Raw genomic sequence first — 16,547 nt, 5'->3', positions numbered from 1 at the left:
AACATTTCCATTCATGGCATCCAAAACTGTTGGCGTTATATTCTGAGCGGCGTACATTTCATATGGGTAAAAATATAGAATAGTTGGATTTATGTGTCATAATAGAACCCACGTGGACCAAGCTTTACTTTCTTTCCTGACTGAGTTTTTAACTCTTCTTTTTCCTTCATTGCCACTACTTTCCCTTTGTTCTTCACTACTTTCACTTTGTTCTACTCTTCTCTTCTTCTTTGGTGTCGCTTTTGGTAACTTGCCCTCTGCTTCAAGTTGTTGCATCTTTGCCTCATGTTCATTCTAGTATGTTGCAAATTTTCCATGTCCTTTTTGCCTTTGGGCTCTGGTCGCCCACTCAGGTAACCTATATCCTAGAAAGATTTTGTCATAGTTTGTATTTGAGTCGTTCGCGTATTGTTTGTTCATGACTCTTCCTGAGTTTCCGGTTCAAGCTCTTCAAACAGTGCTGTCCATATGGAATATGCTCGTTTCCAAATATATGTTTTTGTTAGCCATTCTGGTTTTCTTTCCATGTTACCAATATATCTTTGTGAATGGGAAAGCTTTTACCCAATTTTCAGTCTTGCGTCTTTATTTCTGTAGTTGGTTTATTTTGTCAAGGAACATGTTTTCATACTAACATTTCATTTGGTACTGTCCATTTGAGTTTCTTAAATATTCATCCCTTCTCGTTCATTGTCTGCAAAGTAAGTTTTTATGACATTTTGTAAACTTTCGTTTGCAAGGTCATGTACAATAGGTTCTCTTCCTTCCCTCCCTAACTTTCTTTCTAAACTCTTCGCCAAAATATAGTTAGTATACAAGTCTTGGGTACTGTGGCACTGCGTTCCACCTTACCCAATACTTGTGAATTTGACACTTTACAAAACCGTTAACGTATATTTTACAACATGAACGCAAAAACTAACTTAACCTTAAATATTTACAAAGCCGCCAACCACTTCACTTCACTAACGAACTCACTAATGTAAAAATAAACGAACTCACTATCGTTCTCACTAACGACTTCACTAATGTTCTCATAAATTTTCCTCAATATCTTCATCATCAGTGTTAACCCTATTGTAGTCATACTTGAAGCCATAAACTTTCTCTAACTTCTTAACGTACAATTTACATAACTTACCTTCGTCATCGTATGGTTTAATGATATAACTATTTCTATCTTTATACACAGTCAATGAAAAGTCAACTGGTCTCGGATGTATTTGAAAGAACATGTTATGCTCAGGAAGGAAGAATAAATGTTTAAATGTATGTTTGTTATATGTTTTGATTTGTATGAGTTGCTTTTGTTCTGTCATTACATCCAAATAAAATAAAAATAAAATAAAAAATAAACTTAAAATTAATGATATCACCACCCTCACACGTATGAAAACATAGCACAAAAATAATGTTTATGTTAGAATGTTAGATCTAACACGTTTTCTAACCTCAGCCGCTAAGCGGCGAGACCCTTTGGGTCTTTTCTACCCTGTTGAATTCATTACTTTATAACTCTCTTCCTTGGTTTCTTTTTAGTTGCTTTCTTCACGTCTGTCTCCAACTTGACTGTCTTTCTTCTTCGTCCGTAATGATACCAGTTACTTCCACCAGTCAATGGGTCAAATGGTCTTTCGTAAGGGTTTCCATACATTCCATAGGGACCATACGGAAGAACTACTGGTGGAGAAGAAACATTTTCTTTAGTTCCATCGAATCTATTTAAATGCATTGTTTCACCTTTCATCTGGTCATTAAAGTCTTTTGCGTGTTTTGCAAACTCATCGTCCTTTCCTAAAGCATTTTCTGACTCAGTCGCAACCAAATTGGATGCTTTATTTATGAGCCCTATTTTATTTAATCTTAACTTCTTTGCAACCCAGCCTCCAATCTTTCCTTTATTTGCATCTAATGTCTTCGAAACCCTTCCTCCACTCATTTTATTTACTGCGTCATAAGCTCCAAGTGCTTTTGCTCCAAATGCTAATGCTTTTGTTCCCATTGCGCCTAAAGCTGCCCAAGCTACCATTTACACCATATTAAAATCATCTCTCTTCAATATTATCTCATAAAAGTTCTCGTTACTGGAGAAAGTCAATGAAACATAAGCGTTCTCACGGGCTTCGCCCTCACCGCTTTGCGGTCTATCTAACTTCTTTCTTATATCATCTATACGCTTCAAAATGTCTGAACAATTGCTAACATCTTCTACAACAGTTATTTCATCATGAATGACCTTCAAGAACAAGCTCATTTAATATGCTATTAAAATCATCTCAATAATGAGTCCATCCTTTCCATCTTTAGGTAGCACAACATCTTTCATTGAAGAAGGTTCGACAAGTCTTATGTTAAACTTACTGACAAAGTTTGTTATACTATAATGCTTCGGCGGCGAATACATGTAGTTTGAAAGACATAATATAGATTCTTCAGCAAATTCACTTATACTGGATTTTATAACAATGTTCTCACGAGACCAAATACCACCAATTGACAATCTTGTAAGCAATCCTACTGAACCTTCTACTGTAAACGTCGATGGTAACATTCCACGAAGGTCATCTATTGACATCTTTGAGTCACTGTATTTAAATATTTTCTTAAAGCAATCGTCATTATCTAACCATGCAATAGCTTTGAAGTTTTCATTCGAATATACATCTGCTTCATTAAATGTAAAACCTGACTTCTTTGCAGAGACGACTTTAAAATCTATTGAGTTTGTTTCAAAATTATATGCTATGGTAACTTCTGAAGGTAATGGATGTCCTTCCGCAGTCAGTTGTTCTCTCACTACCGTTTGAAGCTTTGTATTAAAAACTTTCATGTCATCTCCTGTATCTAAGTTCACATACACAGCAACAGGAAAACTATCTTGCTTCTTTGTTTCATCATTATATCTCAAAACATTAAAGTTCTTCAATAATATTGTCCTTCCTGCTGGAATACTTCTAACTTGTCTATTTCAATAGCTTTCTCACCTCCTACATACTCTACCCAGTGTCTTGGATATTCATAAGTATACTGACTTTCTTGAATTTTGGTTGGTTTCATCATAACATGTTCATAGTATATCTTTATACTCTTGTCAGTTAGACTCGGTGCTATGTTCTGAATATTTCTGACTTGCATTTTTAATGGAGATAAAATGAAGCATTTAATACATGACGTAGATGAAGACATGAATGAAACTACAGACAAACTTAACTCTTCTCTATTCTTCCTTTCAGTAAGACTATGATTCTGTTCAAATGGTGTTTATTTCTATTGTGGAAAGATGGGTTCAGGTAAGACATTTAACCTCATTCGTCATATACTCATAACAGACGTTTAGGAAACGACTCTTTATGACCAAATCATTATATCAGCAACTTCAGACTCTATGGACTCAACAGCGAAAACATTTATGTCAAAAGTTCAAGCCTCTGTCGTTAAAGTTCCAGACAGTGAACTCATTGAATTTCTTCAACGTTACATTCGACGTAAGAGGAAATATTATGCCATCGAGAGTTCATACAGTCAGGAATGCAAAAGACTTCTGAGGAGATGGAAAGAATTATTGACAAACACCACTTACGTCAATACTCAGGAGTTTACGATATGAAACGACTTACAAACTACATTCTGTCAAAACTTTCAAAATACCCCTTCAAAAAGTATCCTTCAAACACTCTGCTCGTTTGCGACGACTTCGCCGGAAAAGGTTTAGTGTCAAAGCCTGACTCACCATTAGCTAACATCATAACTAAAGTCAGACATTACCATTTAACTGTAGCAATACTTATGCAAACATGGAGGTTTTTAGCTTTAAACATAAAACGTCTCATAACTGACTTCGTTATCTTTCAAGGTTTCTCACGTTATGATATTGAACTCATTTGGAAACAGTCAGGTATAACATTACCTTTTGAAGAAATTTGGGAAGCATATAAGTCTCTCATCTCTCCTCGTTCATACCTTGAGATTCATATCATGACTAATACCATTAAAGTCAAAAAATATTCCATGGGAACGACCAACATTTTTTAAAGTTTAACCTTCAATTGACTGATGGTAAACAAATTCCATGCATCTCTGTCGCCATTTCTGTTAATATTTTTGCTGTCATTCATATCATCCACTTCCCCATCCGTTACTTTTGAGGATATGCGTTAGAATAGCTGTTCTTAAATGAAGGCTTTTCACCTTTGAGAGCATAAACTCTATAACTTTCTGCATACTTTATGTTTGAACCTCCTGAGCCATCATTGACATAAATTTTTATAGGCTTCCACCCTTTGTTCATGTTCCTGCTTCTTCCCTTGCTCTTTTGTTCAGTAGTTCTACATCTTTATACACAGCTCCTGTCTCAGTGAATTCAACAATATTTTCATTCGTTAGCTTTACATTCAAACCCTTGTCGAGTATATTGTTCATTTCATACATATAAAAGGTTTTTATTCTATATGAAATGAGAAGCAAATCCATCTTAGCTGGTGCCGTTAATGTTCCAATTGAACCAACATCAAATGTTGACTCACGAACGACAAACAATATTGTCATAAAGAACTATAGTTCAGAGTGTTTGAAAGAACCAGAGCTGAAATCCGTGAATTTAAACTCAGCTTCAAACGCTAACGCTACATCAGATGTTAAGTTAGAGTATCCACCACTGGACCAAATTCTTTCAAGAGAAGCCAACGACAACCCTTACACAAATGTTCAAACAAATCCTTCAGATAACGTAGACCATTACCTTCTTCAGTTATACCAAACAATTTTACTCAAAGACGATAAGAAGCTTTTGACAAATCTTATAAGCAAGAACCAAATAATTCTAACAAAGGAGGACCTTGAAAATGTTATATCACGAATAACAGGGAAACAATGTGTCATTGACTATCTCGACCCTGAAATCGAATGCTGTGGTCAAACTCCACTATTCATGAAAATAGGTAACATCCGCATCATTGAAACACCAGGAACTACAGGAGTTGAGTTTAAGTATAAATATTCGAACGAGTATACAAAACTTTCAACAGAATATAAACTTTGCTTGAAATATGTTTTAGTAAATTAAAGCAATTTGTAATATCATCCAAAACTTCTTCAACAGTATCGAACTCATCTTCATAATGCAAACCTAATCTTATTGACTTGGTGCAGTTTTCACTAACACAATATAGCGCTTTGCGCTCGGCGCCTTTGACGCCTTTTTCTGTTCTCTTGACTGCATAACTAACTCATTTGTTTCATCAAACAGCAACAACCAAAGTTCATGACCTAATACATAACATTCATACTTTATATTTTTAGCTCTGAGTTCTCTTGTAAGCTGTTGCATTTAATATTTTCTAAAAAGTCAACTTCAACAGTCATTCGCACTGGTGCCTTCAGTTCTACAGGCTCTCCTTGAAAGTCAACAAGTCTGAATTGCATGTCTTTCAAATTATGAGGACTAATGCGAACCCATTTACCTAAATGAGTTGCTATGACAGGAACGTTTGGAATGAACATTGAATTGACTGCATAACAGAAGGATTTATATTCTACTGAACCTTTACTATTAACTCCTGAAATACCTGTGACATTAGCTATTTTTGACTCAACGTACAAACAATTACCATAACATACGTATGGAACAGATTTCATCTCAATCGTTTTGTCAACACTTTTCAAAGGAAATGTCATATGGTATGCTCCCAGAAGAAGTTGTACTCTATGACTCATTCTTGGTATCTTGAACTCTTTCTTGCTACTGAACTTCAATGTTCCCTCAGAAGAGAGTTCGACATCTATGTTGTCAATAGTTTCTTCATTTATGAGAGTATCTATGACTCCAGCAATTTTATCTATTCTGTACTCGGCTCTGTTAGGAAATGTTTAAAACTTCTTTTGTCATCTATTTCAACTCATGAAATCTGTTTCATCTGTTATGACAAAAGTTGCGATAGTATTGAAGTCAACAACTCTGAAAGCAAGCGCTTCATTCTGAAGACCTAAGTTTGTTTGTAGCTTTACTGTCCCGTATTCGTTTGGGTCTGTACTTTGCAAATAGAACAACATTTTATTCTCATTAAAATATGACTATTGCTGCATATGCGTATGAAACAAATGAAGCAAGAAGAGCACATGAACTAGTAAACGAAAACTCAACTTTAACCATTGAAGGCAATGATTTAGTCATTGACGATGGAAAAACTAAAAAAGTCATTGATTTCGATACTTTTAACACTTATGACCCATTCATTACAACAAGCAAGGTTCCCATCATAAATGATGGAACGGTGCAATATATAAATTCTACAGTAGATGCCTCATTAGTGAAAGTATTAAATGTTCTCATTGAATTGTTAAAGAGCTTTCGATTTGACGACAACATTAAATGCCTAAAGAATTTAGTCATGAATGAGAAACAAATTCTCGGCGTTGCTGGTAGCAGTAATGATGTACACCTTATGACATTAGAATATTATAACGAACATAAAGATGAACTGAAAGGAGAGAAGGGTGACACCGGACCTCAAGGACCACAAGGAATACAAGGAATACAAGGAATACAAGGAATACAAGGACCTCAAGGCGAAAACGGTTTGGATGGAAAGGATGGAAAGGATGGAAAAACTGCTAAATCATGGATATGGGACCTTATAAATACTGGTTTAACAGCTGCTTCATATGGAGTTCTTCAATACCAAATCGGAAAGATATGGGCGGTACTTGGTGAAGAAGTTTTAAATGACGTTAAAAATGCTTTGAACTTCATTTCAAATGGTTCGGATACTATTAAAACTTTATCTGGTTGGATGCAAGAAACAAGGAGTCAAATAGATACTGTAAGACGTATAGCAAACAATGCACGTACGGGATTGGATACTTTACGACAAGCACAAAATACACTAAAGGAAGCAAATGATATTCTTGGCTCAGTATCAGACATGCATGAAGATTGGCTTAAAGGTATTGACAAATCTTTAAAAAATCACAGTCAGTCTATTGCTGACTACAAGAAAAGTATAGATTTTTTACATAGTGCTATGGACGTACATGATGGAAGCATAAGGAACTTACTTAATGCTAACAATAACTTACCAGGAACTATTAAAGCATTTATAAAGTCCTTTGTAAAACCCGGTGCTCTAACATTTAGGTCTTTGAGAGCAAGAGCATTGAAGTCAAGAGATGCAGAAACTCCAACAGAACCTACAGAAGGAACTGAAACAACAGAAACTCCAAAAGAACCACCAAAACCAACAGCTAATGAAATATTGTTCGAATATTTTCCAAGGTACTCTGTTCTCATTGCATACATTCAAGAAATACTTAAGAAAGCAGACTTGACTTTAGGAGATGATGAAAGTTCTGTATATCTTTCGTTCCAGTTTCAAATAGCAGAACTTTTGAGACAGATATGCTTAATGTATGACAACATCTCTGATTTCACAAGATATGATGACGACCATGACCCCGAACATGGTGAAGAAGAAGTTTTACAAACATCCATTAAGACAGGAAAGGTTTTAACTCAAAGTCTCATTATTGACACCAAAGATGGCGAAGTGGACGTTCTTCAAGAGCTGAAGAAAAATACTTCTTCGGGAGGTGGTGGTAGGCATGAACTTGAAATAAATGAGATAGAAGAGAAATTAGCCGAAAAAGCAGATAAAGAACATAAACACAATATCTCCGATATAAATGAACTTCAAGCTACATTAAATAGTAAAGCGGACAAAAATGAACTTGACGCAATGAACAAAGTTTTGAAATCTCATAAACACAACATCTCCGATATAAATGAACTTCAAGCTACATTAAATAGTAAAGCGGACAAGAACCATGTTCATTATATAACTTCAGACGAACAGATTATAACGGACTACCATGGATATTTAACACGAAGTGATGAAGCGAAGACAAAAAATGTTAATGAAAGAAGATATAAATACATTCGTGCTAAAGGTTATGACATAAGCTGTACTGTACAGTATGATGTAGCTAAAGCACCAGAAGCATTTGGTTATACCGGTGAAATTTATGCCTCTACTTTCAATGTTAACGGTGTATTAGTTGAACCAAGATTTATGTTAAGAGTTAAGGCAAAAATAACGTTTGAAGATGCTATTAAAAGTAAAGCTGACAAAGTTGAACTCGAAGCAACGAACAAAGTTTTGAAATCTCATAAACACAACATCTCCGATATAAATGAACTTCAAGCTACATTAGACAGTAAAGCTGACAAGAACCATACACATAAATCCTTCACTACTGTTAGAGCAGACGACATAATATTGAACTTTGACCTTGGTTCAAGTGCACCATTAGAAAATCCAAGTACAAGCGTAAAAGATACTCTTAACAGTTTAGATAAGAGTTGCAGGAACATTGAAAGTCATGCCAGAAACTTTGAAGCATATGAACTACGCAATGTTAGATAAGAAAGCAGACAAAACTTATGTAGATGAAGAACTATCAAAGAAATTTTCGAAACCAGATACAATGACATTTACAACAGAAATTATAAATGGTGAACCAGCAACTCCATTTGAATTTGTTAGAGGTCTTCAACCAGATACTTTTGAATTTTTCTTGGATAATTCTATTGAACTAACATTACATTATAAAAGTGGAACAAATGCAACATTTCATCCGGGAGATACATTCCAAATGGTATTTAATGACATAAGTTCTTTAGAATATGTTTATAGAGTTATGAGCATATATGATTTAATATATCCTATAGGAGCTGTTTATACGTCTATGAATCCAATAAATCCAAACACTTTATTTGGTGGTAGATGGTATGAAATAGTTGACAGTTTTCCATTCTACACTAATACTCAGTCAATGAAGATGGGAGGTTCAAAGAAAATAGGTATTGAAAACCTTCCTTCACATATGCATAGGTTCAGTGGAAGAACATCTGTGGAAGGAAACCATTCACATTCAATAACAAAAAGAGGTTATACAAATCTTGCAGCGGGTTCGGATAGACAGGGAATGCATAGATATGATATCACAACTGACCCCAAAGATGTTAGCACAGGTATTTTCTGTGGAACTGCAGGAAATCATACACATGTTGTAGCTGGTATTACAGACCGCCAGGTAATGGAAAAGATTATATGCCTCTTATATAAACAATGCACGCTTGGATACGAGTTGGTTAAAATCTTTAACTTTACATAAATGAGCTTGAAAGAAGTATTCGAACAACATCCATGGAGGTCATTTAAGAAGTTCAATGAAGCTGCAAGAGTTGGGGATTTACTAACAGAGCTGAAAGTGAAAAGGTTCTTTGACAAAAATGTTGTACATCAACAAAATAAACCTTACGACTACTTTTTACCAATTTACTCCAACACTCCTGACGCATACCAATTTGACACTCTCATTCAAGCAGAAAAGGAGGACATAAACCATTCCTCATCTTCATAAATGTTAACACTCGTAAAGCATATGCATATCCAATGAAAAATAAAGGAACTCGTGAAGTGTTAAGAGTTTTACAAAAGTTTGTAGCAGAACATAACCCAAGTATTTAACATCAGACAAGACAGTGCATACCTCAGCAATGAAATCCAGAATTTCTCATTAAGCATAACATAACTCACTACACTACTGAAGAATACCATAACATACTCGGCATCATAAACCGCTTCATAAGAACGCTCAGAGATTTAAATCAAGAGCGAGACTTTACCGAAGAAACAATGAAACATTTTCTCGAAGTATATAATTCCTCAACACATTCTACACAAGGACATACACCAAATTCAATGACACAACAACAAGAAGAAAAGTATATACAAAGAAACGAAGCCAAACACAAAATATCAAAATCAACACAATTTACCTCATTCCTGGTACAAAAAATTCGTGTAGTTCTTGACGACAAACCGTTGACAAAGAAACGTTTAAGGTTAAGTAGAAATATTATATCGTAGACTCTACACAAGGTAATGGATATCTTATAAAAGCTGCTGACGACTCCATAGCATTTTACCCTGACATAAGTTAGTTGAAAGTAGTAATGGCAAACTTGCTGAAACCATTGACGAGAGCAAAGCGAGGAGTGGTTTTGAAATACTTGGCTACAACATAAACGATGACACTTATAAAGTAAGATATGAAGGAGGTGTTGAAGATGTTTATACATCTAAGAACTTGAGAGAGTCAAAGCCAACACATCTGGGACCATTAGAGCGGGAGTACTGGAAGACAAAAATATGCCAGAAAGAATAGAAAATTCTTCTAAACTTTTTCATTAGATGTAATCAGACATGAATGAGAACAGTCATGATATCATTAATGGTACCATTTATTTACACCAAAAAATAATGTTTATGTTAGAATGTTAGATCTAACACGTTTTCTAACCACTTTTCTAACATGGTCTAAAACTCTCGAAAATCATGAATTTTTGACATTTCCTTATGAGAAAAATAACGCTAATTTTTTTCTAAGAAAAATTTTTATCTTGTATGTAAAGATATGATTTCAACAATAGGTTCTACAAAAACACAACTTCACCAAACTCTTAGTTATGAATCCTAACATCTATGTTAGTAGAGATGAAAGCTTCATTCCTGTCTTCATATACTTTCGAAACAAAAAATCAGAAGATAAAGCAAGCTTTTAACAAGTAATTTAGACTGTAGTGCGAAAGATGAAACAAATGAACAGTATCTTTATGAATGCAGGACATTATTGACCATTTACCCAAATTGCCTGAAATCCAACAACAAAAACTAACTATTCCTGAATTCGACGAAATTGAAGTGAAACCAACTGACTCAGTAGAAATTAAGAAATTCATACGAAAGGTAAATTATGAATTCCTTGGTTTTCATTGCAACCATAAAGTTATGGACAAAGATTGCGACATGGTTTATAAGAATGTTTCTGACATATATAAATCTGAAGAATTTAAGACCTACGATAACTTTGTTTCATTAGTTGCTGAATGTGTTTGGGAAATAAGAGATAAAGATAGAAGAGGCAAAGTATGGAACGAACAACTAAGACCCGCTATGTTTGAGATGAAGAGAGCATTGACGCCTTAGTTGTTTTAGCAGGTCAAATTTCAATGTATACGCAAAAATGAACCCGCAATGTTCAAAATGTAAGGCAGCGATGAGGAAATATACTACTCGTCAAAGAGATAGAAAGAATGAGAAACGACTATGCAGATTTAAAGAAGAAGTAGAAAAGCCAGCAGAAGATAAAATGGACATGTTAGCATTTCTGAACAAAAATTATCCAACTGTGACGATTTCCTTCTATCTGACGTCAAGAAGAAATATAAAGAAACCTTCGGCATTGTTAAAACATTCGATGTACTAAAAGAAGAAATAGAAGCTACAAAACTGTTTAAAGTCATGAACCATCGCAACATATACCATGTAAAACGCTTGTAAATAGTTATGTTAGAAAAGAGTTAGAAAACGTGTTAGATCTAACATGCTAACATAAACATTATTTTTGCTGAATTCAGCACAAAATTCTGAGTAAAATGACATATGGCACGTGTCAAACCGTTGAGTTTTCACACAATTTTAAAAATTGCTGCGGAAAGTTCGTCAAAAAAAGTGAAGGTCCCGACGGTTTCAAACCGCCATACTTTACATGAAGATAGTTTACAATGTCAACTAAATATCATGTACGATAGAAACGGTTATGTAAGTTTACATTTTGTAAAGTTTGTCCTGATTCAAGACAAGTCTTGTATTTTTTCAGAACAAGTCTTGTATTTTTTTCAGAACAAGTCTTGTATTTTTTCAAGACAAATCTTGTCCTGATTCAGAACAAGTCTTGCACTTTTTAGTCAGTTTTTCTTGTAAAGTTCTCAAATTTGAGAACAATTGTCCTGATTCAAGACAAGTCTTGTATTTTTTCAGAACAAGTCTTGTATTTTTTCAGAAAAGTCTTGTATTTTTTCAAGACAAATCTTGTCCTGATTCAGAACAAGTCTTGTATTTTTTCAGAACAAGTCTTGTATTTTTTCAAGACAAATCTTGTCCTGATTCAGAACAAGTCTTGCACTTTTTCAGGAATCTATCGTCTAACTTTACAAATGTCACTTTTTCAATGATTGCATTTTGGTCGGGAAACAACTTTCTCTCAATTTTGTCACTTTTTTCTATCGTCGTGTTTTGTCACTTTTCCCTCAGGGTGTGTGTCAGAAAATATCCAAAATCTTTATAGCCTCGTATCTCCTTCAATTCTTGACGGCTTGACATGTATGACACACCATTCAATTCAGAATTATGTGCTGAATCTTATGACCTTCATTTGTTCGTGACTTCTTTTCACATATGTAACCCTGAATTTTTAACATTTCTTTAACACAGAAAAATAAAGTTAGTTTTATTTTTATTTATTTTTTTATTTTGTATGTAAGGACAGATATGTCAACAACAGAGAACACAACAGCTATCGTTCATGAAGCCATAAATGAAGAATACGAGTGGGTTCAGTTTAACAAACAACTCCGTCTCATTCGTTCGGTCAAAGACGATATGTACCAAATGCAAAGTATTTTGACAGCATGTTTTGCTCCAGACACTAAACACGCAGACGACTGGTTCAAAAACCAAAGCACACAAGAACTTTTGAGTGAAATTTCTCTAGACCGACTTTTTTCGGTCTTGCATAAAACACATGAAAATCGTAAAAATTTGCCAATAAATTTAAGAGGTTATTATGTTCATAGACTTTTAGTAAATGCAGTTGCAATGTGGGCTTCTCCTCGTTATGCATGGCATGTTTACAGACTTCTTGACGAAATTCATAGACAAGAACGTGGAGAGATGGAAAAGAAACTTCAAGCAAAAGATGAAGTCATTGAATCCAAAGACAAAGCATACAGAAAAGAATACCACGTTCAGTACCAAAGGAAAGGAAAAGAGTTATAAGTATATGATATATACTGAAGAGTTGGAGAAAGAAGAAGATAAGATATGGTTATGTTGCATTTAGTCAGAAGAAACAACAAAAGCTTTTATGACCTTGCTAAGATTTACAAATCTGACAGAAACTGGTTCTATCGTGAAAACTTACCGATTTCAATGACACCGAATGAGCAAATAAAGGAAATTGTCAAAAATACTCTTCCTCAAACACACTATGACATCAAAGGTTGCACAATACTTACATTCAAAGAAGACTTAACATTACTGAAGGAAAAAATAACAGAATATTTCGATAACTTCAAAGAGGAAGAATAAAAAATCTAAGCTAATTTTATTTTTTTATAAAATTTTATCTCATATGAAAGAACATGAATTTAGAATATTCGGAACTCATGACAGAAGAAGAGAACGAACAACATGTAAAAGATTATGCAAAATTTCTGAAGACATACAAAGCATTTAAACAATATCTAAATGCTTCTAAAGATTATGCAAAATTTCTGAAGGTATATAAAGCTTATGAAAAAGCGTATGAAAAGTTTATACATTGGGGAATTGTTGTAAAATATCGATATGAAGACTAACCAAAAATATATTTTTGCTTAAATGACGTCAGGGTCAATTTCTTCAACCATTTCACTTCCTTCGTCAATGTCAATAGAAGCTTCTTCAACCTTTGGTAAGAACTTTTGTATAACATCTTTGTTCGTTATTGTTTTCAGAGATGAAGAATAATATTTCACATTTGTTTCACCCTTCTTATATTCTTTCTGTTCGGAAAGATTCATAGCAATACTGAAGAAGTCAATGTTGGAGTTCTTTATAATAGTATAATGAGTATCTTTGACATTCACGAAGAAACCCTTTTGTTTCAAAACTACTGCTAACTCTTGTGAAGTATAACGTTTGCGGTCAATGACAATAGCTAATGGTCTGACATACTGACCAAACTTAGATTCTTTCACAAACTTCTTGTTAAAGATAACATTGACGTTTGAAGCATTATTGAACTCATTCTTGATGACAGTAGCGAGAGCATTGTATGAAAAGAACGTGCAATCTTGCATGTGTTTCATTAAAATAAAAATATTAAATTATTTTGAAAAATAACTTAAAAAATCTAATCTAATTTTTTCAAAAATATTTTTTTTATTTCCTACTAAAGATGTATCGGAAGTTGTCTAAGTTAGAACACTCGGAAATAAAACAACTTCTTACAGAAGCTAATATAGATGTTGCAAAGCATTACACAACAAAAAAAAGGCACTCGCTGACATCCTCAATGACTATAATGGTGAAATAACTTATGATAGAATTCATGAGTTCATAAAGCCGCAACGCGGCGAGGACGAAGTCCATGCAAGAGCATTTCCTTTAAATGACGTTGCTATTGACTTATATCATAGACGTTCAATACCTCATGAAGTAAGAAGAGAAATGTTTGACATAACAAATGCAAACGTTGGTCATACTCGTAAAGCTCTTTCACATGACGTTCGTCAAGAGATGTTTGACATAACAAATGCAAACGTTGGTGAAACAAGAAGAGCTGTACCACATGAAGTAAGAAGAGAAATGTTTGACATAACAAATGCAAACGTTGGTGAAACAAGAAGAAGAGACGACACACTGAAACAACAGAGAAGAGAGATGTTTAAAAGTGCTATAGAACAAGTTCGCAAAGCTAACGATGTCATTCGTTCCATTGACGACAAACCAAAAGAAGGTGAGAGATGGTTAAAGAAAGATGAAGAGAATAGGAAGAGAAATGTGAAGTCAGGCAATAGACTCATTGACTTTAACATCGAAGCTTTAGATGAACCAAACAGAGACTACTTACACAAACATTTCGGTAAGGTTTTCATGAGACTCTTAGAGAAAATTAAAATAAACTCACAACAGAGATGGATGGTATGTTATAAACTTGGTGGAAAGTATGAATGTTCTACGTTAAACCTCAATAATATTGGAACATTACTACATCAGCTCTTGAAGGAGAACTTTATATCAGAGATAGAAGCAAATGCTGCAGGTATTGTTGAAATGCACTATGACTTCTTCTTGACAAACATAAAGAATCTTACTGAAATAAAGATGTATGATTTAACAGAATATGAAGGCTTAACGATGTCAGATGTAAAGAAAGGCAAACCAAAAAAGAGACCATATAGAGATGAAAGCACACTGACAAATGACCAGAAAGCCATTTTGGAAGCTCTTAAGCAAACAGGAAACCCAGCACTTATAGAAAGCTTTTGGAAAGATAATGGTGAAAAGAAGTTTTATAAGAAGAGAAGCGGTCAATTCTGGAAGTATCTTTGCACATTACCTATAAATCTTGAACGCTACCAAATCTTCAATGAATTGAACAAAAGAACTGCAGCACTTATGACAGAAGACAATTGTTTCGTTTATGCTTGCATTCAGGCTGGAGTAAATGAAGAAACTATTGACCACATGAGAGAAGTCATTCGTGTTAGAGACTTTCCTCAAAGTAAAGTACAAGAAATTTCTGACGCAACAGGTATAGCATTTAATGTTACCATTGGTTACTTCAATGACTCAAGACATAATGAAATAAAGAGATACATACCAAAAGAATGTAAAACTGTTCGAACTATTGACTTACTTCTTGTTGAAGACCACTACATGCTAAATGAAAGATTACCAATGACAACATATTTCATTCGCAACTATATAGAAATTCTCAAAGCTTGTGGTGGAATGAACATTGAGAAACAGATGAAGATTTATACAAAGAGAGAAGATAAATATGTAGTTCGTTATGATAGAACAACACCGTTATGGGATGTTATGAAAACATTGTGGGAGTGCAAATATTTCGAACCTATTTCTTATGGAGAACTTTTCACATATACTACTGACTTATATAAACAGAACCTTGCACCATTTAAAGACTTGTCATATGCTCCAAAGTATTGTGTACAACTGAAGAAGAAAGCCGAGTCAAAAGAAGTAAATAAAAATAAGTGCAAGTTCATTCCTGAGCACGTTTTCTTTGCTGACTTTGAGTGTAGTACGGATGGCTTTCATAAAGCTTTTAACATCTGTTATGACAGTGAAGATGGTTCAGTTAGTGAAAGTATTTGGGGTCAAAACTGTGCAACAGAATTTTTGGAAAGACTTCCTGACAAGAGTTTAATATATTTCCATAACCTCAGTTATGACATAAACTTCATCTTAAGACACATGACAGAAGTGAAAGGAACTCCCATCATTAAAGGTTCACGAACAATGCAAATAACTGGTTTATATAAAGGAAGGGCAATTATTATAAAAGACTCTTACAGTGTTATAAATAAGAAGCTTAAACTATTTCCTGCTATGTTTAACTTACAAACAGGACCGAAAGAAGTATTTCCATATAACTACTACAGCAGTGTTTTGTTAGCAAATGACAACAGAACCGGTGTCATTTCTGAAGCATGTAAGTTTATCCATGATGCAGATACATTTATGAAGAACATAGATTCCATCAAAGGTTGCAGAATAGATGAAAACCACTTCGACTTAGAAAAATATAGCACGTTTTACTGCAAACAAGATGTAAGAATTTTAAGAGAAGGTTTTGTAAAGTTCCGCAATGACTTATTGAAAGAGTTTGATTTAAACGTTTATGACTACGTTAGTATT

The 16,547-nt window shown here is 34.2% G+C and overlaps 6 protein-coding genes and 2 pseudogenes across 8 annotated transcripts, besides 2 other annotated features; 5 read left to right on the top strand and 3 right to left on the bottom strand.

Annotated features, from left to right (window-relative positions):
* Positions 1-805: 805 nt before the first annotated feature.
* Positions 806-1,452: a terminal%2Cinverted (terminal inverted repeat of Maverick-1C transposon ID:TVAGG3_0136840).
* Positions 806-16,547: part of a mobile genetic element that runs on past the window's edge.
* Positions 1,505-2,029, bottom strand: TVAGG3_0136940 (protein of unknown function, DUF4107 family; the record flags this gene model as incomplete). The annotated part of the gene is made up of 1 exon (XM_051224152.1): positions 1,505-2,029. One exon carries the CDS (start codon positions 2,027-2,029, stop codon positions 1,505-1,507), a length of 525 nt encoding a protein of 174 aa, XP_051109138.1.
* On the bottom strand, positions 2,258-3,135 carry TVAGG3_0136930 (annotated as a pseudogene). The gene has a single exon. A coding segment is annotated over exon 1 (878 nt).
* Positions 4,454-4,937, top strand: TVAGG3_0136920 (uncharacterized protein; the record flags this gene model as incomplete). Its single annotated transcript, XM_051224151.1, has 1 exon — positions 4,454-4,937. A coding segment is annotated over one exon (484 nt), but the record flags the coding sequence as incomplete, so codon positions are not given.
* Positions 6,066-7,002, top strand: TVAGG3_0136910 (organellar and viral DNA polymerase type B; the record flags this gene model as incomplete). The annotated part of the gene is made up of 1 exon (XM_051224150.1): positions 6,066-7,002. A coding segment is annotated over one exon (937 nt), but the record flags the coding sequence as incomplete, so codon positions are not given.
* TVAGG3_0136900 (uncharacterized protein) lies at positions 7,171-7,323 on the top strand (the record flags this gene model as incomplete). The annotated part of the gene is made up of 1 exon (XM_051224149.1): positions 7,171-7,323. A coding segment is annotated over one exon (153 nt), but the record flags the coding sequence as incomplete, so codon positions are not given.
* On the bottom strand, positions 13,496-13,969 carry TVAGG3_0136890 (uncharacterized protein; the record flags this gene model as incomplete). The annotated part of the gene is made up of 1 exon (XM_051224148.1): positions 13,496-13,969. The coding sequence occupies one exon, from the start codon at positions 13,967-13,969 to the stop codon at positions 13,496-13,498; it is 474 nt and encodes a 157-aa protein (XP_051109134.1).
* TVAGG3_0136880 lies at positions 14,023-14,743 on the top strand (annotated as a pseudogene). The gene has a single exon. A coding segment is annotated over exon 1 (721 nt).
* On the top strand, positions 14,757-16,050 carry TVAGG3_0136870 (organellar and viral DNA polymerase type B; the record flags this gene model as incomplete). The annotated part of the gene is made up of 1 exon (XM_051224147.1): positions 14,757-16,050. A coding segment is annotated over one exon (1,294 nt), but the record flags the coding sequence as incomplete, so codon positions are not given.

Source organism: Trichomonas vaginalis, chromosome IV, assembly GCF_026262505.1.
Source record: "Trichomonas vaginalis G3 chromosome IV, whole genome shotgun sequence".
Lineage (NCBI taxonomy): Eukaryota > Parabasalia > Trichomonadida > Trichomonadidae > Trichomonas > Trichomonas vaginalis.
The sequence above is the reverse complement of the archived record's forward strand: the minus strand, read 5'-3'. Positions and strand labels throughout refer to the sequence as shown.